Source organism: Salmo salar, chromosome ssa27 (genome assembly GCF_905237065.1).
Source record: "Salmo salar chromosome ssa27, Ssal_v3.1, whole genome shotgun sequence".
Taxonomy (NCBI): Eukaryota; Metazoa; Chordata; class Actinopteri; order Salmoniformes; family Salmonidae; genus Salmo; species Salmo salar.
Genome location: NC_059468.1, coordinates 711193 through 735594, shown reverse-complemented (window position 1 = coordinate 735594; position 24402 = coordinate 711193). Strand labels below are relative to the sequence as shown.

Here is a 24402-nt window from a genome sequence, read left to right as displayed (position 1 = left end):
ATGATTAAGGGAAAATTGAAAGTGCAAAGTGAAATGGAAAGTAGCTGTTTTCATTTTCCAACTGCCCAATTTAGCATTTTCGCTTTTTATTTTCAAAGTGCATGCAAATTCCTTCCTGGAGGTGTGAACCAGGAGAGCAACAAGACATCCTAGCCATGTGACACACTCTGTGCATTGACTTTAGACTAGCGTAACTGACAGGGTTCGAACCTGGTGTCCTGTACACCAGAAGAACATCATAGGCTGCTAAGCCAAAGCCTTAGAAATGTAGCTTGGGGAGCCAATGCAATTTTTCTGGTCTCAGGCAAAGTTACTTTTCACATGTGCGAGGTCATTTTGTCATGGCTAATGCTGTTCTTTTCACTAAAACATAAAATCAATACTGCCAAATTAATTGTTTTTAGGAATTTTAAATTCTCCTTGACTGTCTAGCTTTTATTTTGGTGATTGTTAGTTCTCAAAGATTATATTATCACACCTATAATATACACAGTTCCGGCCAATTATGAGCGCACCCTTGCACTTCTCAAATAATCAAACACCTTGGTAGTAGATTTTCAACATTGCAGAACCCATTTTATTTTTTTCAACTTAAGTTTAAAAAAATTTTATAAAGACAAATGACATGGACAAAATTATATGTACCCTGGAGCTAGTACAGCACAGCCTTCGGCCAAGAACACTCCAAACAATAGCTTCTTGTAGGCATCAATGAGCTTGCTGCACCTTTAAATGGCAATTTGGCCCAATCTTCAGCAGCAAACTGTTCTAATTCTTCAATGTTTGAGGCGTGCTGTCCACTATACGGCTATTTGGTCATTGGTAAACATAGGAAGACACCACTGCTGAAGGAGACTAGAAAACCTGAATGAACTTGTCAAAAACCCACCCAAACAACCCTAAATCCCAGGGGAAATGTTGTGGACCAATGTTTGAGCTATTTGGCAGTATAGATCAGCGCTGTGTTTACCGACAACCAAACAAAGCATTCAAGGAAAAGAACACCATCCTAACAATCAAAAATCGGGGAGGTTTAAAAATTCTGTGTGGTTACTTTACTGCCTCTGGTACTGGGGGCCTTGAACGTCTTCAAGGCATCATGAAATCAGCAGATTATCAGGTGTTTGAGTCCAATGTTCAACCCTGGTTCCAAAGAAATGGGTGTCCGTTGAAGGCTATAGGTCTTCCAGCAGTACAACGACCCCAAACACACATCAAAAAGCACCTTGGGATGGTTCAAGAAGAAACACTGGACTGTTCTGGAGTGGCCAGCAAAGAGTCCAGATCTGAATCACATCCATAACCTATGGCGAGAGATGAAGAGCAATTGGTGGAGGGCACCCCTCAAACAATGAGGAAGAGGTCAAAGGATGGTGAATTGTAACTCAGGTGGTTTAGTTACCAGGCATGATGAGTAGGCCTAACCTTGCCTGAGATCTGAAGAGTTGCATTGGCTCCCTGAATCAGTGCCTAGGCTTCAGCTTAGCAGGCCTATGCTTTTCTGGTGCGCAGGAGACCTGGGTTCTCACCCTGTGTGTTGGTTAATCTAGTTTAAAATCAATGTACAGAGAGCCCACATGGGGGTGTGGTGTTGCTCTCCTGGTTCACACCTCCAAGAAGCACTTTGAAAATGAAAATTGAAAAAGAGAAAATTATTAATTGGGTAGTTGTAAAATGAAAACAGACACTTTCAATTTGCCTTTGTTTACCATTTGGCTTTTTCTATTTAGAATTTGTTTACCATTTTCACTTTAGAATTGAGGCATGAATCATATACATTTTATTTTCATATCAGAGTATCTATTTTAACATTTAAGCTCTGCAGTTTCTAACTGGCAATGATCATCCTTTATACTGATCACCATCCATACCTTGTAAGTACTGTTCCTTGAATAAATGCAGTGGACCAAGTTGCTCCCCAACTTGCTAATGGCATCTAGTGGAAAAATCAACACACTGACGGAGAGTTTAATTTGGCTCCATTCCATGTTTTAATCTCAACACACGATCACATAACTACACAGTTCAGATTCTACACGGAGGAAAAATAAAAATAAAAAAAATAAAAAAGCTGTTGAAATGCATATAAATATATTTTCTTCATCTATACAAACAATCAACACATACATGTGAAGTTTACAATTCAAGTGTAGGGGAAATTAACAGTTGTAATGCATAACTGTTGTACAATGGTCTTTGTCCTTAGTGTACGTGTCAGCACCAATACATTGAAGTACCATAGACTCATAGTAGATTCCTGGGATAAAGACCCTGATATGACGATAAGGACTCTATTAAAATGCTTTGTATTATGGGACAATTTCTCCTTATGGCCAATGGAAATAAAAACGTACATGCAATGCGATCTTCTGCAAGCTTTAGTATATACACTACATGCTTGATCTGTTACTATGTTTTTGGTAGTCCATAGCAAAGCTGGGGTCAATTCCATCACAATTCCAATTATTGCTATTGAATAAAATTCCTATGGATTCAACAAGCAGGAATTGCAATCGGACTGACCCAACAGTCACCTCTCACAGGGTGCTCTCCAGTGTGTTGTAGTTGTCCTTGAAGCTCTTGAGCTCCAGGAAGTGCTTTGGCCTCTTGCTGCGCTGGCTGGTGGAGGGCAGGTAGGTAACTTGGATGGTGGAGGGGGTGCTGCGGGCTGGGGAGCCTGTCAGGTCCTTGGCTGCAGACTGGTGATACTGGTCCAGACTGGTGGTGCTGGAGTAGGCTTTCACACTGAGGGGAGAAGAGAGAGGGTAGTGTCAAACTCAAATTAAATGGCATGATAACATGACAGTGAAAATTTCTGTGACATGAGGAGTTGAGGACCAAAGACATCTCTTCCTACTGATATTTATTTGTTGAGCAAACATTACTTTTTGTAATAATACTTACACATCAGCCAGTTCATTCAGAGCATCCTGGTATTTCATATATTCCGCTTCCCCAAATACCTAAAACACAGAAAGTTACTTCCACTGACGAACACTGTCAACACGAAAACAGTCAATTCACAAATCACACACACAAACACTTACCCCTGTGCCATGGCGTGCACTGTCATATCCCTCCAACAGGTTGTCAATGAGGGTGCTACGGCTGCTCTTGATCAGAGAGTGGGAGTTACGCAGATCCAGCAGCCAGTTGCGGAAACGGCGTCCTGTGATGGCGTTCGGATTGCGGCCCATCTCCTGCAGCGGGATCCCTGGGGTTGGAGAGAGGACAGATAATTATAAGAAAGAGGAGAACGTATGCCAATTGGAATGTACAGCCATGCTTTAAACCATTGATTTTAAGATACCTCTACTATCGGCTCTTACCCGAGTCCCGAATGGCATCTAGAGCCTTCATCCTGTACAGGTAGTTATAGCAACCTGAGAATATCATGGAGGTCATTAATGATACTATTACAGTACTATAAAAACACAACATCTTGTCCACTATAGAGAACAAATTTGTTGCATGTATACATTTGAATGGTGACTTACTGAACTGTGTCCCGTGCTTCAGCCTATCATCCTCCTCAGAGAGCAGACGCGGCTCGAAGCGGATTTCCTGAACCTTGGACAGGCGCGCTTCAATCTCTTCCCGCAAACCCTGAGGAAACACCAACTATCAACATACAAAGATAACAAATACTATGGTATTAATCTATTTGATTGATTGCAGCATAGAGTAGGATAATAGTAAATGAGAGAGATGACCGAGAGGCTTGTCTCTATTGACAGCTGAGGGTCTTGCCTTGGGTGCGTTGTGTCCAATAGGGGCATGGGGTCCTCTGCGGGACCTCATAGCGAAACGCATGATCTGCCTCTTGACGAAGATAAATAGCAATACAAACACCTGTGCAAAGAAACTATCCAAGTCAGAATGTAAAGAATATAAGCAATATTAGTATAGGTTACTTTTAAAAGGCACAATCCATACCAGTTTGTGCTAATTATAAGTCATTTTAAGTAGTGAAATATACCTCGATTGTCTAAGGCAGTGCTCTCCAACCTTGTTCCTTGAGAGCTACGTCCTGAAGGTAGCTCTCCATGAACAGGATTGGAGACCCCTGGTCTAAGGCATGTGACATGCAACAATTTATCACAAAGAAGCTGTAACATTAACGTTAGATAGCTAACTGTTGTTAGCCTATTCATCAGGGGCTATTTGTATACATAGCTTAGCTGGCTGGCTAGCGGTACATCTCTCACGGATTGCACCCAATGATGTGTATACATAGCTAAGTCATTAATTGCGCCTAGTAATGCATTTAAAATATCACTTACCAGGCTGCCATATGCCATAACTAGCACTACATTCACACCGGACAAAGGTGACTCGGCCATTCTGAAATGTCCTTCTTCACAGGTTTCTTGGGTTTGCTACATTACCCAGATATACTTTTGAGGAGATGGAAAACTCAAAATAAATCGTGTTAACGCCCAGGCGTCGTCAATGGGCCGCGCAGTACATTCCGGGCGATTCTGGGACAAGGAGAGCTCTCTTGCAAGGCGTGAATGGGAGCGCTAGCTACAACAATTTCGTGAACAAGAAGTACAACTTTACAAATATTTTCAGAAATGTGAGATAATTAACGTTCTCTGTAATATCTTATAGTTTGGAATCATGCCATTACGTACTTTCGAGGAAAATAGCAGGCTTATCGACTCATACCCTGACTTTGAGAAGGGATTGAGCGACGCAGCATGACAACGTGAACACGATTGGTCGACAGTCTGCTGGGTGGGGCGTTATACGTAGGTCCATTTATTGCTGATGGGATTCCTATCTCCTCCTTTATCTAATATTTCTGCGTTAGATACTAGATCTAAAGGTTGGCTGGGTAGATCCCAGGAGATAGTGAATCAAACATTGAGCCAATGTGTGAGTGATATTCCAACGAAACAGTGTATTGATTTTGAGTCAAGCTAGTTACACATTCAATCAAATAACAAATGTGAAGAAGACACATAGCTAGCTAGCATTGTGTACAAATAGATGTTCTTCTTCAATGCGGTTGAAAAAAAAATAGGTTTTAAAATTAACCTTTATTTTAACTAGGCAAGTCAGTTAAGAGCAAATTCTTATTTACAATGACGGCCTACCCCGGCCAAAGTCGGACGACGCTGGGCCAATTGTGCGCCGCCATAATGGACTCCCAATCACAGCCGGATGTGATACGCCTGGATTCAAACCAGGGACTGTAGTGACGCCTCTTGCCTTAGACCACTCCGCCACATGGGAGCCCACTCGGGTTTAATGGCGGTTGGCATCCAATAAATGTTGCATTACCACCACCAACTAGACTGGAGTATAACACCCTTATACTTTGCATGAAAATAATAATCAAAAAATATTTTTTACCAATCATCTAACCCTACACTCATTAAAAACCCACCACCCTGGGCCTCCCAAGAGGCGCAGCGCTCTTAGGCACTGCATTGCAGTGCTTGCGGCGTCACTACAAACCCGGGCTCGATCCCGGGCTGTGACACAGCCGGCTGTGTCAGGTGACCCATGAAGCGCTGCACAATTGGCCAAGTGTCGTCTGTGTTAGGGGAGGTTTTGACACCCAGGATTTCCTTGTCCCATCGCGCTCCAGTGACATCTGTGGCGTGCCGGGTGCCTGCACACTGACTTCGGTCACCAGTTGTACAGTATTTCATCTGACACATTGGTGCGGCTGGCTTCCGGGATAAGCGTGCAGTGTGGCTTGGCAGGGTTGTGTTTCGAAGGACGCATGGCTCTCGACCTTGTTTGGTAAAAGTACCAAACAACAAAACAAAAAAAGCACCACCCTACTCCACTAAATCTATCTAATCGTACCTCAGGCCAACAGCCTGAAAGGACAGGACACTACCACTTAATACACCCTGTAACTCCTCTGACGTCAAATCTCGTACATCCTAATAGTTCTCTGCAGCTGCTACCGCAACCTCAATTTTCTGCGACTAACGTCCCATCCCTGTAGTATAGTTTATAATCATTGCTATAAACTCAAAAGATCCAATCTTACTGAAGCATACAGTATATCACTTGTTGGCCTATCCCTCTGTACTGGTACAGATCTACTATTTACACTACTCCTAACTGATATATCCTAACATCACTTTGTCGGGCAAAGACTCAACATCAAAACTCAAAAGAACAGACAACGACTTCTGTTTCTCCACTCACGCCACCCTGTCTGTTGCACCAAACGATGAGCATCACGAACACTAGGAATCTTCCCCTTCAGTTGGTCCTCTTTCATATTTACCGCTACCCCAGTAATCAGTCCTTTCAATGGCACCCTTTTCTTGAGCACAAAACAATTCACATCTCTTGTCCCCAGTCGTTTGATACGGAGCACCTGCTCCCTCTGACCAACAGAAACACAAACAATTATCACAAGGCCACTTCGGGTCATAGTAATAGGGAAGTAGTTTGGGGGTGAGGTGCTACGTGGGGAGTTTTTGCCTGCGCTGCATTCGGCTATATAGGTCTGCTAATACAGGACTATTGGGGGGCGGCAGGTAGCCTTGTGGGTAGGAGCGTTGGGCCAGTAATCGAAAGGTTGCTGGATTGAATCCCCGAGCTGACAAGGTAAAAATCTGTCGTTCTGCCACTGAGCAAGGCAGTTAACCCACTGTTCCCCGGGCGCCGTGGATGTCGATTAAGGCAGCCCTCCGTACCTCTCTAATTCAGAGGGGTTGGGATAAATGTGGAAGACACATTTCAGTTGAATTTCAGTTTTCACAAGTCCTGACATTTAATCCTAGTAAAAATTCCCTGTCTTAGGTCAGTTAGGATCATCACTTTATTTTAAGAATGCAAAATGTCAGAATAATAGTAGAGAGAATGATTTATTTCAGCTTTTATTTCTTTCATCACATTCCCAGTGGGTCAGAAGTTTGCATACACTCAATTAGTATTTGGTAGCATTGCCTTTAAATTGTTTAACTTGGGTCCCGCTCAGCCCAGTCAAAACTGTTCGCTGCTCTGGCACCCCAATGGTGGAACAAGCTCCCTCACGACGCCAGGACAGCGGAGTCAATCACCACCTTCCGGAGACACCTGAAACCCCACCTCTTTAAGGAATACCTGGGATAGGATAAAGTAATCCTTCTAACCCCCCCTTAAAAGATTTAGATGCACTATTGTAAAGTGGTTGTTCCACTGGATATTATAAGGTGAATGCACCAATTTGTAAGTCGCTCTGGATAAGAGCGTCTGCTAAATGTCTTAAATGGGTCAAACGTTTCAGGTAGCCTTTCCACAAGCTTCCCACAATAAGTCGGGTGAATTTTGGCCCATTCCTCCTGACAGAGCTGGTGTAACTGAGTCAGGTTTGTAGCCCTTCTTGCTCGCACACGCTTTTTCAGTTCTGTACACACATTTTTCAAAAGGATTGAGGTCAGATTGAGGTCAGGGCTTTGTGATGGCCACTCCAATACCTTGACTTTGTTGTCCTTAAGTCTTTTTGCCACAACTTTGGAAGTATGCTTGGGGTCATTGTCCATTTGGAATACCCATTTGTGACCAAGCTTTAACTTCCTGACTGATGTCTTGAGATGTTGCTTCAATATATCCACATAATTTTCCTCCCTCATGATGCCATCTTTTTTGTCAAGTGCACCAGTCCCTCCTGCAGCAAACCACCCCCACAACATGATGCTGCCACCCCCGTGCTTCACGGTTGGGATGGTGTTCTTCGGCTTGCAAGCCTCCCCCTTTTTCCTCCAAACATGACGATGATCATTATGGCCAAACAGTTCCATTTTTGTTTCATCAGACCAGAGGACATTTCTCCAAAAAGTACAATCTTTGTCCCCATGTGCAGTTGCAAACCATAGTCTGGCTTTTTTATGGTGGTTTTGGAGCAGTGGCTTCTTCCTTGCTGAGCGGCCTTTCAGGTTATGTCGATATAGGACTCTTTTTACTGTGGATACAGATACTTTTGTATCTGTTTCCTCCAGCATCTTCACCAGGTCCTTTGCTGTTGTTCTGGGATTGATTTGCACTTTTCGCACCAAAGTACGTTCATCTCTAGGAGACAGAACGCGTCTCCTTTTTCTGAGGTCTTGGCTGATTACTTTTGATTTTCCCAAGATGTCAAGCAAAGAGGCACTGAGTTTGAAGGTAGGCCTTGAAATACATCCACAGGTACACCTCCAATTGACTCAAATGATGTCAATTAGCCAATCAGAAGCTTCTAAAGCCATGACATAATTTTCTGGAATTTTCCAAGCTGTTTAAAAGCGCAGTCAACTTCGTGTATGTAAACTTCTGACCCACTGGAATTGTGATACAGTGAATTTATAAGTGAAATAATCTGTCTGTAAACAATTTTTGGAAAAATGACTTGTGTCATGTAGAACGTAGATATCCTAACCGACTTGCCAAAACTATAGTTTGTTAAGAAGAAATGTGTGGAGTGGTTGAAAAACGAGTTTTAATGACTCCAACCTAAGTGTATGAAAACTTCTGACTTCAACTGTACATATTTTTATTTTTTTCAGATTTACCAGGGGGTGCGGCAGCATCCTCAGCACCCCTACTTTCCACGGCTATGCTTTGGGTTACCTTCACCGATTCCACAGCACTTAACTACGTTTTCACCCACCCTGAAACCAGAAATGAATCAGCCAAAAGGCAAGGGTTTTAGAGGTGGGGTGTCCTCCCCCAGAATTTGTTTGGGTGTCTAAAGCTAATTTTCAGAAATTTTACTGATTCCAATATGGCATCTCTATTTAGAACAAAAAGTAAGCAAAAATGTCCACAGTCATCAAGCTAGGTAAAATATCATTATTAAATATGTTTAAGTGATTCATCAGACTGAACTAGATCAAAGGTAATTCAATAATAAATATTATGTTGCACCTTTATAGAGTAGCCTAACAAATGAACAACTCTTGAAAAAATACAAAGACTTTTGATTGTCTTTTCCAAAACATCCTCTATATCAAATTTCAGCCAGACCGACTAGCCAGCCCGAGCCGCCTGCACGCCCGACCCCACCAGTCTAGTCAATAATTCAACTCTCTCCAAACACAATTTCTTTCCCAGTTCACACCTTAAATGTGTTTCATTCCCAAGGGAAAGATTTTGAAAAAAAACAACAAAAAACTCTACACCTAGAAACAACAAATCCTCCATATAATTAATCTCATAGGACTAATAGTACTGTAGAGCTCTTTTTACTTGTACACAATATAGCTGGGTAGCCCCGTCCTGACCCTAGGGGTCCACCACCCTGCAGTGCTCCAACCCAACACGCCCCACTCAGCTTTAGGATCTTAGTGAAACATTAATTATTGGTTTTGGGTGTGTTAGGCTGTTAAATGCTTGGTTACACAGTTTCTTCAAATAACAGTCTCCAGTATCAACATTTCAAAGCAAACGTTAGCCTTGTGAAGTCTCTCCCACTCTGTCTGCTGGGATTTCCTGTTTGGTCGTCTGCTTGTTGCAGGAGGAGAGTGGACAGAGCTTGGAGGATCGTCAGCTGATGTGGCGCACCTGGGCAGGTTTGGCTTGCAGGCTATAAAGGGTGGCCACATCAGCCAACACTCTCTCTCTTCCCTGACTGGCAGGCTTGCTCCCATCTCTTTTAGTTTTTTTTTGGTCCGTTTCCACCATACAACACCCACACACTGCATACCCTACTGATCATATAGACATCCACAGCTTATGTTACATTTTTGTATTTATTATTTAGTTTAATAAATGCATTCATTTTTACATTGAAGTCGTGTGGTCTCCCTTTGTGAGCCAGGTTGTTGTGAGCCAGGTCGTAACACTGTGGGGGCCAGTCCAATTGGCGACTTTGGTTATATGGTAGGTTGTTACTTGTAAATTTGGCTAATTTAATTGGGTTGGCATTTGGTTTGGACCCTGTTTTGTGTAGGGGTAGTAAATGGGGCCAAATTGGGTTCAGCTGTGTTACTGCAGTTTTTAGAATGCAATGTGGTACTATTTGTTTGGCAGTCTGTTAAACGAAGTTTGGGCGTGTCACTGATTTGTCAGGATTTTTCCTTAATTGTGTAAACTTTAGGGGTTTTGGTGGATGCTGGAAGGGAAGCAGCTCTTATCCCCAGTGTTTGTCTACAAAGCCATTTGTTTTTCTATTTCCATTGGGGTTTTAGGTGCTGGTACATGTGTTACATTGCTTTGGTAAGGATGTCCACTTCAGTTGGTAGGAACCACATATCCCCTTGTAGGTTTCAGGAACTGATCTCCTTTTAAGATCAAGTCATTTTGAAAGACATTATGAAGGCCAGTCTAAAAGTCAATAATTTAGTACCAGTGTGATGCAACTTTTATATTAGTGAGCAAAAGGTGAACTCCTAGTGTGGCTGCAGTTCTCAGATGAGTGTCTTGATCTGTAAAAGCTTTTTTTTATGGATCCTGGTAGTCATACTGAAATTGCTCGTAAAGAGTACGTCTCCCCTCGCCCAAAGTTTAAGGCTGAGAGCAGATCAATGTTCTAACGTTGATTGTGCCGTACGAGAGGGAAATTATCTGTACAGAGTTTAACTACTGTCAAGGTAAGGGACATTAGAAAAAATAAATATCCTGTCCTCAAAGCAAAACATTCTGGTGGCAATGCAAAAGTACAGTTTTCTGGCCTAACTATGTCACTTTATCCAAGTACTATATTTGAGCTTGAGAAGCATGCAGAACCTTCTGGAAAAGCCAGTGCTTCTGACTATGCTGCATACATTTCTGAGGATTCCATCTCCCTGGTAGAATGTGATGAGAAACTGCCTGTCAAAATCTTGAGACGCATGCTCTGAGGAATGATTTGTTTGTGAATCTGTATTGCCGTTCTCTTGAGTCAGATGCAGGTGATTCTATACTAATTCCTGGGATGGGGTTTGTTTTTCCTGTTCCTGTGCATACATTGCAACTTGACTCAGATCCTGTGAAAGGAAAGGTTGGTGTCCCCTCATCTACCAGTTGAGGGTATTGATCTTAGTCTAGGTAACCAGCTAGTTGGTGTACAGGTCTGGGCTGGGGTGCCGCCAGCTTGGGTGGTTATACAGCAAACTCCTGTTATCCCTGCTCCTGAGTTAGAGAACTCTCCAAACAGTCCAGTTATCTATCCAGCTTGTGAGGTGTCAGTAACTGAACAAAATTCTGTCTGTTATAGATCCACTTGACTCGCCTTTGCCTCAGCTTCTCGTGGTGATTTGAAGCAACATCAGGATGACCCCTCTTTGAAGGAGCTATTTAAGTGTTCCCAGCTGATGGGATGGAAAGCTCTGCACAGGGTTATTCGCTTCAGAACAGTATGCTAGCTAGAAGGTGGGTGCTTCATGGGGAAAACTTTGTAGGTGATCCCACCATGCAGTGCCCTCTAAGTTTTGCCAGACAATGCTTCAAATCTCCCATGCTAATGTTGCTGGACATCTGGGATTTAGGAAAATAACTGTATTTTGCGTTACTTTTTCTGTCCAAGGTTTAAATATGACATCTCTGCTTACGTTAAAACATGTCACACATGCGAGTTGACTGGTAAGCCAAATTAGTCAATTAAACCTGCTACTCTGTATCCTATTCCTGCCGTTGGTCAGCCTTTTGAACATTTGGTCATTAACTGTTGGTCCTTTGCCCTGCTCTGTCTGGCAGTAGCTATTTGCTTAGTGATGTGCCTTGCAACCAGGTACCCTGCTGCTTATCTGCTACGCACTTACTACCAAGTCTGTTGTGAAGGTTTTATCTCAGTTCATCTGTATTTGGTATTCATTCAGAGTGACAAAGGCTCTAATTTTACCTCTCACATGTTTGCACAAGTGCTACAGCAGCTTTGTGTCAAGCGTAACAGTTCTCTGCCTATCATGCACAGTCTCAGGGTGCATTAGGTTTTCATCAAACCCTGAAGTCTCTCCTGTGCATACCATACAGAGCTATATTGTGATTGGGAAGGTTTGCCATGGTTACTGTTGGCAGCTAGAGAAGTTGTCCAGGAGAGTATAAGATTTAGTCTGACTGATCTGGTTTTTGGAAATTCAGTGTGTGACCCTCTGGCTGTGTTGCAGGACAGGTGGGGAACAGAGCCACCACTAAATGTACTCTTATGTCAGTGGTTTAGACTGGTAATAGACTGTTCTCTGCTGGTGAAATGGCAAAAGAGAAACTAAAGTGCACAAGTAAAGATGAAGCATATTTGACTGTTGGTCTGAACGTAGACAATTTAGCCCTGGTTTCCAGGTTTTAGCTGTTACCTATTGTAGATTATCCTTTTCAGGTGACGTTTACTGGTCCTTCCATGGTGGTGCGCAAAGTGTCTGAACAGAACTGATTGCAGCTCCTGATGCTGTTTTGCAAGGCTGTTTGAGACATTCAGGTTGGGGAATTTGCATGCTCTGCGGCATTTGGATGATGGTAAACGTGCTGAGTTGGTTGAACTCATTGAAAGTTATTCTGTGCCGTTTTCTGATATGCCCTCTCGTACTCATCTCATTGACCATGATGTTGGAGATGCTCAACCAATAAGGCATCGCTTCTACCATGTTTCTCCTGACAAGCACAAGTACTTGACTTCTGTGTTTAAGTGCATGTTGGGTAACAATATTACTGAACATTCTTCTTGTTCCAGTTGGGCTTCACCTTGTCTGTTAGTCAAGAAGCCTGCATCTTTTAGGCCATGCACAGACTATTGTAAAGTTAACATTCCGAAGCCTGATTCCTTTCCTCTTCCTCGTATTGAGGATTGTGTTGATCAAGTGGGTTCTGCACAATTTGTGAGCAAGTTCGATCTTCTAAAAGGGTACTGGCAGGTCCCCTAGTTTCCGAGAGCAAGCAAGATGTATGCTTTCATCACAACAATCTGTGAAAATATAACCCTAAAATGTTTCAACCAGTCAAATCATGTTTGTATTTATTCCTCAGAGGTCCTAGAATGTAACCAGACTTCACTATATCATTAGGAGTGTAGTATATCCTATAGGACACCAAATTTGGTCAGAGAGGGACGCCTTCATGGCACGCCGATGACGCGGGCGGTCTAAACTTGACTAACTTTGTCAAATAAGCACCAATCGGGGTCAAACAAAGCTAGCTAGATAGCCAATGAGATGGGCTTTACGGGAGTAAAGGAAACCCTGTATCTGTCGCAAAATGTTGCTGCTAACCTTGTGCGACAGCAAGCCTTTTCCTTTTGAACAAAAATGATAAGAATATGGATAGTTATGAAAACTGGGTGTTTTGCAAATGTTGAATTTATAATATGGCTACTAATACTGGAAAAGCTAAATCAAAGTCTAAGTATACAGATTTGACGATATTCTTGCAGAAAAATGTAATGTGAACGTTAATGTCTCTTTCACGATTTGCCTAAATGTACCTGGGTGACGTCACACTAAATGTCATGCAGTTTGCTCATCTTTCAAGTTATCAGCCTGAAACATTGCACATGCACTGATGCCATCTTGTGGACACCATCAGAATTACAACCAGAGTGATGGCTAGATTTGGGACCTTACTATTGCATTTCAAAGATGGTAGAAAAAGAACTTATTTTCTTTCTACCAGATCTATTGTGATATATTCTCCTACATTCAATTTACATTTCCACAAACTTCAATGTCTCCTTTCAAATGGTACCAAGAATATGCATATCATTGCTTCAGGGCCTGAGCTACAGGCAGTTCATTTGGGTATGTCATTTTAGGCAAAAATTTGAAAAAAAGGGGACTATCCCTATTAAGGCTTAGGTGCAGTATATTTGATTGGACAGATGTCAAGTTGCATTCGAGAATGTGAAGACACTTGTGTTCTGCCCCAGTGCTTGTTGCCACTCGTTTGAATGATCCGTTCATACTCTATGTACAGTACAAGTCAAAAGTTTGGACACCTACTCATTCAAGGGTTTTTATTTTTACTATTTTCAACATTGTAGAATTATAGTAAAGACCAGCTATGAAATAACACATATGGAATCATGTAGTAAACAAAAAAGTGTTAAATAAATCAGGTTTGCGCACACTTGCAAAGTGTGCAAAGCTGTCAAGGCAAAGGGTGGCTACTTTGAAGAATGTAAAATATATTTTGCTTTAACACTTTTGGTTACCACATGGTTCCATATCTGTTATTTCATGGTTTTGATGTCTCTGCTGTTATACAATGTAGAAAATAGTAAAAATAAAGAAACCCTTGAATGAGTAGGTGTCAACTCTTTACTGGTACTGTATATTCTTAGCCTTATAGTGATCCTGCTAAACACCCAATCAATAAGACAAATCGGACAATCTAGGATAGGAAATCACTATAAATATTTTAGTTTATCTATTTTATTGCAGTTCTTAGAGGTGGATGACCACGTGTCGAATGTCTAGCTTCCTTGAAGCGCCCAGTCAACCACATGACGGAGCTAAATGTAGCGTCAGAGTGGAAAAGAAACAGGTACATTCCAAGTCCCTCGCTTATTGTCTGCGCGAGTCGGTTCGGCATAATTCCTCACATAGCTACGTGTATTATTGTAGGGGGTTTATATAGTCGAATTCCGACTAGGAGGTCGACAGAGACCGCTTGGTCGGTTGTTGCAGAATATCAGACTTCAACAGGGTTTCTGGTCAGTATATCGTTCAATTTCATTATTTTGGGCCTACCTAGAGCCTCGGTGTCGTGTGTATACAAGACCACATCGGTAGCGTTTCCAAAGGGGTGCCTTGGTTCTGCATAGTGCAATTTGTGCGTTAATTATGACGTTAATGTGCGGCCTATGCGTCTGTGGGCTCAATAGCATGCGGTACGAATGAACATGTTGATAAGTTAGGCTAACGGTGATGATTTGAGTGGTTGAGAACAACAATGTAGTTAGCTGGCTGCAATGCTGACTGTTAGTAAGTCTTATCTTCGCCATCGTCGAGGTTGAGAAGAACGGAATCTCATCGACAACTTCGATAAAGCTAACGTTAGTTGGATGTCCCCTAGAAAATGACATAGCATCTTAGCTAGCTAAATGTTAGGCAATGTTTTCGAAACAATTATATTTTTGAAATACCTGATGTTGACTAGCTAACTAATGGTTTTAGTTAAATAATATTCATGGAGTTTATGTAACGTTAGCTAGCCTAGTTAAGCCAAAGACACTAATAGCGAGTTAGCACGCTGACGTCAGCTAAATAAAAACATGTTGAGAATATCAAATCCATAGTGATGTTGCATCGTTCGCTAGTAGACACCATTAAAATATGCTAAGTTAACTAGCAAACTACCTAGTAGTAATATTTTTTGTTGACGTTAGCAAGCTAACTTCCCAGCAACTGTGGGACAAACGTAATTTGCCTGGTCTCAATTAGTTAACGAACTCCCATTTCATCGGATGGTGTTTGCATATACTAAAGCGAGTTATTATCTAACGTTAGCTAGCTAGGTAGATGCAGTTAATTGTCCAATTAGCTAACTAAGTTACAACCAAATTGTTTAAAATTAGTTAACGTTAGCTAGTTAACCATCTCTTTGGATGGGTCGTTACCACAACCACAAAGTCATAAACCCTGTCTATTTCCACATTTTCACTAATGAAAATTAGGGCTGGGAATTACCAGGGATCTCATGATAGATATCAGATTCTTAAGTGCTACTACGATTTTTAATTTAACCTTTTATTTAACTAGGCAGGTCAGTTAAGAAAACATTCTTATTTACAATGATGGCTTACCAAAAGGCCTCATCCTAGGATGGGGGCTAGGATTAAAAATAAAATAGAAATATAGAACAAAACACACATCACGAGACAATACATAAAGCGAGACCTAAGTCAATAACATAGCAAGGCAGCAACACATGACAACACAGTATGGTAGCAGCACAAAACATGGTACTAACATTATTGGGCACAGACAACAGCACAAAGGGCAAGAAGGTAGAGACAATACATCACGCAAAGCAGCCACGAAACTGTCCAGTAAGTGTCGATGATTGAGTCTTTGAATTAAGAGATTGAGGTAAAACTGTCCAGTTTGAGTGTTTGTTGCAGCTTGTTCTAGTCACTAGCTGCAGCAAACTGAAAAGAGGAGCGACCCAGGGATGTGTGCTTTGGGGACCTTTTAACAGAATGTGACTGGCAGAACGGGTGTTGTATGTAGAGGATGAGGGCTGCAGTAGATATCTCAGATAGGGGTGAGTGAGGCCTAAGAGGGTTTTAGAAATAAGCATCAACCAGTGTGTCTGTCTTGGGATAGGTATACAGAGATGACCAGCTTCCAGAGGAGTATAGAGTGCAGTGATGTGTCCTATAAGGAGCATTGGTGGCAAATCTGATGGCCGAATGGTAAAGAACATCTGTCCGCTCGAGAGCACCCTTACCTGTCGATCTATAAATTGTCTCTGTAATCTAGCATGGGTAGGATGGTCATTTGAATCAGGGTTAGTTTGGCAGCTGGGGTGAAAGAGGCGCAATTATGATAGAGGAAACCAAGTCTAGATTTAACTTTAGCCTGCAGCTTTGATATGTGCTGAGAGAAGGACAGTGTACCATCTAGCCATACTCCCAAGTACTTGTAGGAGGTGACTACCTCAAGCGCTAAACCCTCAGGTGTGAAACCCTCAGGTAGTAATCACACCTGTGGGGAGGGGCATTCTTTATGCCAAACCATATGACCTTTGTTTTGGAGGTGTTCAGAACAAGGTTAAGGGTAGAGAGAGCTTGTTAGACACTAAGAAAGCTTTGTTGTAGAGCATTTAACACAAAATCCGGGGATGGGCCTGCTGAGTATGACTATCATTTGCATATAAATGGATGAGCAAGCCAGGCCAAAGACCCCTCCGAGGCACCAATACTCCTTTGCTGGCCCACAAGAATGGAATGGTCTACCGTATCAAAAGCTTTGGCCAAGTCAATAAAAATATCAGCACATTGCTTAGAATCAAGGGCAATGGTGACATCATTCAGGACCTTTACGGTTGCAGTGACACATCATAACCTGAGCGGAAACCAGATTGCGTACCAGAGAGAATACTATAGACATCAAGATAGCCAGTCAGTTGATTGACAAGTTTTTGCAACACTTAATAAACAGAGCAAAATAGTAATAGGCCTATAACTGTTAGGATCCGCTTGATCTCCCCTTTAAATCAAGGACGAATCGTGCTTTCCAAGCAATGGGAACCTCCCCAGAAAGGCGAGACAGGCTTGGCGACGATAGGGGCAGCAACATTAAAGAAGAAGAGGGTCTAAACCATCTGATCCAGATGTTTTTTGGGGGTCAAGTTTCAGGAGCTCCTTGAGCACCTCGGACTCAGTGACTGCCTGCAGGAAGAAACTTTGTAGGGGGGCAGGGGAAAAAAGAGGGAGCAGCATCGGGGAAAGTCACATTAGAAGGCGTGGAGGATAGCCTTCCCTGTAGCTCAGTTGGTAGAGCATGGTGTTTGCAACGCATGGTGTTCGCAATGCCAGGGTTGTGGGTTCGATTCCCACGGGGGGCCAGCACAGAAAAAATGAAATGTATGCATTCACTACTGTAAGTCGCTCTGGATAAGAGCGTCTGCTAAATGACTTAAATGTAAATGTAAATGTATAAGGAAATGTTGGACGGGGTTGAGGAAATGTTGGATGGGCAAGGAGGCATGGTGGAGTCAAATAGGAATCCTGACTTAATGAAGTGGTGATTAAAGCTCAGCCTTGTGCTTCTTGTCAGTAACAACTAGAGGTCGACCGATTATGATTTTTCAATGCCGATACCGATTATTTGAGGGCCAAAAAAAAGTCGATACCGATTAATCGGCCGACAATAATTTTATTGTATTTCTAATAATGACAATTACAACAATACTGAGTGAACACTTATTTTAACTTAATATAATACATCAATAAAATCAATTTGGCCTCAAATAAATAATGAAACATTGAATTTGGTTTAAATAATGCAAAAACAAAGTGTTGAAGAAAGTAAAAGTGCAATATGTGCCATGTAAAAAAAAAAAGCTAACATTTAAGTTCCTTGCTCAGAACATGAGAACATATGAAAGCTGGTGGTTCCTTTGAACATGAGTCTTCAATATTCCCAGGTAAGAAGTTTTAGGTTGTAGTTATTATAGGACTATTTCTCTCTATATGATTTGTATTTCATATACCTTTGACTATTGGATGTTCTTATAGGCGCTTTAGTATTGCCAGTGTAACAGTATAGCTTCCGTCCCTCTCCTCGCTCCTACCTGGGCTCGAACGAGGAACACATCGACAACAGCCACCCTCGAAGCAGTGTTACCCATGCAGAGCAAGGGGAACAACTACTCCAAGTCTTAGAGCGAGTGACTTTTGAAACGCTATTAGCGCGCACCCCGCTAACTAGCTAGCCATTTCACATCGGTTACACCAGCCTAATCTGGCGGAGTTGATGGGCTTGAAGTCATAAACAGCACAATGCTTGAAGCATTGCGAAGAGCTGCTGACAAACGCACGAAAGTGCTGTTTGAATGAATGCTTACGAGCCTGCTGGTGCCTACCATCGTTCAGACTGCTCTATCAAATCATAGACTTAATTATAACATAACACACAGAAATACGAGCCTTTGGTCATTAAAATGGTCGAATCCGGAAACTATCATTTCGAAAACAAAATGTTTATTCTTTCAGTGAAATACGGAACCGTTCCATATTTTATCTAACGGATGGCATCCCTAAGTCTAAATATTGATGTTACATTGTACAACCTTCAATGTTATGTCATCATTAAGTACGGCCTTTGTTAGGAATAAATGGACTTCACACATGTTGCAATGAGCCAGGCGGCCCAAACGGCTGCATATACCCTGACTGCTTGCACGGAACGCAAGAGAAGTGACACAATTTCCCTAGTTATAAGAAATTCATGTTAGCCGGCAATATTAACTAAATATGCAGGTTTAAAAAATATATACTTGTGTATTGATTTTAAAGAAAGGCATTGATATTTATGGTTAGGTACATTGGTGCAACGACAGTGCTTTTTTCGCAAATGCGCTTGTTAAATCATCACCCGTTTGTCGAAGTAGGCTGTGATTCAATGACAAATTAACAGGCACCGCATCGATTATATGCAACGCAGGACACGCTAGATAAACTAGTTATATCAACCATGTGTACTTCACTAGTGATTATGTTAAGATTGATAGTTTTTTATAAGACAAGTTTAATGGTAGCTAGCAACTTACCTTGGCTTCTTGCTGCCCTCGTGTAACAGGTAGGCAGCCTGCCACGCAAGCTCCTCGTGGAGTGCAATGTAAGGCAGGTGGTTAGAGCATTGGACTAGTAACCAGAAGGTTGCTAAAACGAATCCCCGAGCTGACATGGTAAAACTCTGTCGTTCTGCCCCTGAACAAGGCAGTTAACTCACCGACCCTAGGCCGTCATTGAAAATAATGTGTTCTTAACTGACTTGCCTAATTAAATAAAAGTGTATATTAAAAAAATAATGCAAATCGGTGTCCAAAAATACCGATTGTTATGAAAACTTGAAATCGGCCCTAATTAATTAGCCATTCCGATTAATCGGTCGACCTCTAATAACAACCACATCAACATTAAAGGACATGGACAGCTGTGAGGAGCAGGGTTTATTCTCCATGTCTTTAACCATTTTTCAGAACTTCTTGGTGTTAGACCCACAGAGAGAGAACTGCTCCTTAAAGTAACTAACTTTGGCCTTCCGGATAGGCTGAGTGCGCTTTTTTCCCCCCCTCATTTGCCTGAATGAAATGTATTGCTCTTCTCGCGATTCTATACTGAACAGAAATATAAACGTAAGACTCAACAAGTTCAAAGATTTTACTGAGTTACAGTTCATAGAAGGAAATCAGTCAATTAAATTCATTAGGTTCTAATTTATGGATTTCACATGAATGGGCAGGGGCGCAGCCATGGTGACTTGGGAATGCATAGGCCCACCCACTGGGGAGCTCAGCCCAGCCAATCAGAATGAGTTTTTCCCCAAAAAAGGACTTTATACAGACATAAATACTCCTCAGCACCTCATTCCGACTGTCCCGCAGGTGAAGAAGCCAGATGTGGAGGTCCTGGGTTGGTGTGGTTACATGTGGTAGTGGTTGTGTGTCTGGTTGGACGTGCTGCTAAAGTCTCTAAAATAATATTGAAGGTGGCTTATGGTAGAGAAATTAACATTCAATTCTCTGGCAACAGCTCTGTTGGACATTCCTGCAGTCTCTGCATTCCAATTGCACACCACCTCAACTTAAGACATCTGTGCATTGTATTGTGACAACTGCACATTTTAGTGGCCTTTTATTGTCCCCAGCACAAGGTGCACCTGTGCCATGATCATGCTGTTTAATCAGATTTTTGATATGCCTCACCTGTCAGGTGGATGGATTATTTTGGCAAAGAAGAAATGCTCACTAAAAGGGGTGTAAACAAATTTGTGCACAACATTTGAGAGAAATACACTTGTGCGTAGGAAACATTTCTGGGATATTTTATTTCAGCTCATGAAACATTGTACCAACACTTTACATGTTGCATTTTCATATTTTTGAACAGTATATTTATGGCTATTTGATGTTCCAAACAGATTGCTTACCATATGCAGCAGAGGGTAAAGAGAGCCCTGAGAATGAGTTTTGAACTGTCATGAAAACAAATTGGCTTCCTATTTAAAAGGATGGTGGACAAGCTATGAAGGAAAAATTTAGGTTTTTGGTACAGGAAACTTGTGCAATAAAAAAAAAATGGTGGTATTACAAAAATGATACGATATATCGTCAAATAGTATCCCGATATGTAACTATCAATTTCTCTCCCCATTACTACTTAAAATGTGATTTTAAACCATAATTTAACCCACACTGCTAACCTTAAGCTGAACTGTAAAAAAAACCAAAAAAAACATCACTGCAGACCCGGGTTCGATCCCAGGGTGTATCATAACCGACCGTAAGTCCCATAGGGCAGAGCACAATTGCCCAGCGTCGTCCGGGTTAGGGGAGGGTTTGGCTGGGGGTGATTTTACTTGGTGCATCGTGCTCGAGTGACTCCGACACATAGGGGGCAGTATTTTCACGGCCGGATAAAAAACGTACCCGATTTAAAGCGTGGTTTGGAGGGTCATGTTTCGGACGACGCATGACTTGTCCTTCGCCTTTCCCAAGCCCGTTGGGGAGTTGCAGCGTTGAGACAAGATCGCAATTGGATATCACAAAATTTGGGAGAAAAAGGGGCTTACATTTTTTTTAAAATAAATATATATATATATAGTACCAGTCAAAAGTTTGGACACATCTTCACATTTCTAAATTGTAGAATAATAGAAAAGACATCAAAACTATGAAGTAACACATGGAATCATGTAACCAAAAAAGTGTTAAACAAATCAAAATATATTTTACATTTTAGATTATTCAAAGTTGCCACCTTTGCCTTGATGACAGCTTTGCACACTCTTGGCATTCTCTCATCCAGCTTCAGTCTTGAAGGAGTTCCCACAACAGGTGCTGAGCACTTGTTGGCTGCTTTTCCTTCACTCTGCGGTCCGACTCATCCCAAACCATCTCAATTGGGTTGAGGTCGGGTGATTGTGGTGGCCAGGTCATCTAAAGCAGCACTCCATCACTCTCCTTGGTCAAATAGCCCTTACACAGCCTGAAGGTGTGTTTTGGGTCATTGTCCTGTTGAAAAACAAATGATAGTCCCACTAAGCGCAAATCAAATGGATGGTGTATCGCTGCAGAATGTTGTTAGCCATGCTGGTTAAGTTTGCCTTGAATTCTAAATAAATCAGTGTCACCAGCAAAGCACCTTCACCCCATCTCCTCCGTGCTTTACGGTGGGAACCACACATGTGGAGATCATCCGTTCACCTACTCTGCGCCTCAAAGACATGGCGGTTGGAACCAAAAATCAAATTTGGACTCATCAGACCAAAGGACAGATTTTTACACCGGTCTAATGTCCGTTGCTTGTGTTTCTTTGCCCAAGGAAGTCTCTTATTGGTGTCATTTTCTGTGGTTTTGCAACAATTTGACCATGAAGGCCTGATTCATGCAGTCTCCTCTGAACAGTTGATGTTGAGATGTCTTGTTACTTGAACTCTGTGAAGGATTTATTTGGGCTGCAATCTGAGGTGCAGTTAACTCTAATGAACTTATCCTCTGCACCAGAGGTAACTGGATCTTCCTTTCCGGTGGCAGTCCTCATAAGAGCCAGTTTCATCATAGCATTTGATGGTTTTTGGGACAAAATTCTTGGCACTGCGCCAAAGCAAAATCATTGCTGCCACGCCCAAAAAATATTTTGGTCAAAGCGTACTGAAGATGCTAGAACTGTCCACATTTACATTTTCTCAACAAACAAAAGTTAAGAATAGAAAAATCAGTCAACCCCATAGTATATTGGTTCATCTATTTATCTAATTGGCTTGTGTTCTATGCGAGATAAATATTCCTCTCGAGGGGCATATGAGTGCCAAAGGGAGGGAAACCTGCATTCTGACAAGCAGTCAGTGCACAACAATTCTTGTAATCGTGAGGGAAAACTGCAGTTTTAATGGCCTTTGTTAAAAAGAGGGCGATCCTAGGTTTATTTTCCTACTTCATTTCTCAACTCCTAAAATATACGTAAACTGCACAATTTTAAAACCGGAGTGTTGAGCACCTTACCACTCTGCAAGTAGCTGTGAGTGCATCGGGGAGAGTGGGGCTAAATGCAACACAGGTCAATTGTAGGGTAACTTGGGGTTGACTGATTTCCTACCTCAAGTGACTTAAATTGAGTGGGGATTAGAGATGAAACGGGATAAATTTCATATCACGATTATAGTGACCAAAATGAATACGGTTATCAGTATTATCGCGGTATTGTTAAAATGTGCTGGAAATGTTCAGAAAGTAGTCACACACACACTGAAATCATTTCACCAAGTTTTATATTGAAAACCAACAAATACAATTAGCAGCACTATGCACCTTTTGTGTGCAAACTACATTTAAAATAATTACATTAAAGAAGGCGCCATGAGGTAAAAGTTTCTCTAGTGCAGGTTTAAATGAACACAACCTTTTAAGTAAGCAAATCAAATAAATAAGCAGCACTCACTTTGTAGTGAGGCACGGCAGCCTTCATCAGACTCAAAGCCAGATCTCTCAACAATTTGAAATGGCATCATGTTCTTTGTAATGTGTAATATGAAAGGGCTACTGTGAGGTCTTGAGCAGTTTTTGTGTGGGTGCATAAGGAGCCTGCCTTTTAGATGCTTGCTCGAGTGTCTGTGTCACAGCTGTAGATGAGGGACCAGTAGCATCAATGGGTTTGCCTGCTGCACGCCCTAAGGGAATAGCAAATGTATTATTATTGGTGTTATATTATAATTATTATTCACAGTCTATCTTATGTGTTGCATTTGAGTATATGCAATGACCCCATGCACAATTTACATAAATACAAATGAGTCTTAAGAAGACAGTGATAATAATTGCAATGAGCTCAACAATTTACATAAATACACAAGTCTTGTATAGGAGTCTAGAGTGTTTCTCCTGTTGGAACACTTTTACAACCAAGTCGACGTTTGCCGGATTTTAAATCAACAAAATATGTTGGTTGGGTGATTTAAACTACATAACGTGTTATCGTGTGCTATGGACGAATAGTCTGCAGACACACAACGCATACAACAGCAGCACAACGTGTTGTGTTTTTACAAGAATAGGTCAAACTGAAAGCTTCAGTTTACTTTATTGACAAGCTATTAGCAAGTTAGACAGACCATGACATTTACCCCCATTCCCAAGTCCCCACATGCATTGAGGTAAAAAGTTAACTTACTTTGCATTTGCTATAAAGTAGTGACTCACGAAGATGACTCGAGATTTGAAGTGTTGCCTCCTTTCGCAGTGATTATTATTACATTTATTTGCATGTTCTGTGGAGAAGGTGACCATCTTCGATAAGTCACCCATCAGCTCTCTTGTAAAACCCAAAATACGACCACACTTCAGATTTGGTACTCTTAAAAGGCTGAAAAATCTCCCGAGCGCTGTCACTGCCTTCTGCCATGTTTTCACACAAAACAAACCCCACGTTGCATGCTGCGCCTGCTTCAGACTGTTTCTAACTTAAGTTGATGCTGGGCACTATTTACCGTGAGTTATTCAAACCGTGTGGGATGGGTTTGTGACATGAAGTTGTTTCTGTGATAAGTACAGGCAGGGTGCGCGTTACCCTGTGGCTGATTACCCCAAATTACCTGAGAGTTAGGCCTACATTATATTCCTGTGTTTATGCAAGTTTTTTTGGGACATAAAATTAATCAATAGGATGCTGATTAGTTAAAATATTTACTTTTGGGATCTAGCTAATGATTAGCCCAATAGGGTAAATGCAACCCCATGCTTCAGCCTATTTATTTATAGCCACTATGCTGCATCATTTGGACTACATGTGATAATGTTTATTGCTAATAGCATACCTGATAATATAAGCTATATGCA

At 41.7% G+C, this 24402-nt stretch overlaps 2 protein-coding genes across 16 annotated transcripts in view; one reads left to right on the top strand and one right to left on the bottom strand.

Annotated features, from left to right (window-relative positions):
* Nucleotides 1–1967: 1967 nt before the first annotated feature.
* Nucleotides 1968–4698, bottom strand: cssa27h1orf43 (chromosome ssa27 C1orf43 homolog). 3 transcript variants are annotated; one of them, XR_006762453.1, is made up of 8 exons: nt 4284–4698; nt 3751–3852; nt 3498–3606; nt 3330–3383; nt 3048–3214; nt 2905–2963; nt 2404–2745; nt 1968–2366 (listed from the first exon to the last, which is right to left on the bottom strand). XR_006762453.1 is itself a non-coding variant. In XM_014176875.2 (8 exons), exons 2-8 carry the CDS (start codon nt 4341–4343, stop codon nt 2538–2540), a joined length of 759 nt encoding a protein of 252 aa, XP_014032350.1. In that variant the 5' UTR covers nt 4344–4527; nt 4638–4652; the 3' UTR covers nt 1968–2537. The 3 variants fall into 3 exon arrangements, 2 of the variants coding, with proteins under 2 accessions (XP_014032350.1, XP_045565691.1); XM_014176875.2 differs by having other exon boundaries at nt 1968–2745; nt 4284–4527; nt 4638–4652; XM_045709735.1 differs by having other exon boundaries at nt 1968–2745.
* Nucleotides 4699–14291: 9593 nt separating this feature from the next.
* The window catches only part of LOC106588163 (ubiquitin-associated protein 2-like), a 92900-nt gene continuing 82789 nt past the window's right edge, over nt 14292–24402 (top strand). For 8 of the 13 annotated variants that reach the window (XM_014176869.2, XM_014176864.2, XM_014176866.2 and 5 more), the window contains exon 1: nt 14344–14551. Coding sequence is in view for 1 of the 13 variants with exons in the window: in XM_014176872.2 (XP_014032347.2) it covers nt 14293–14382 (90 nt within the window). In the remaining 12 variants the exon portion in view is untranslated. Of the gene's footprint in view, nt 14552–24402 lie in introns of all 13 variants that reach the window. The other 5 variants (XM_014176874.2, XM_014176873.2, XM_014176867.2 and 2 more) reach the window with 3 other exon arrangements.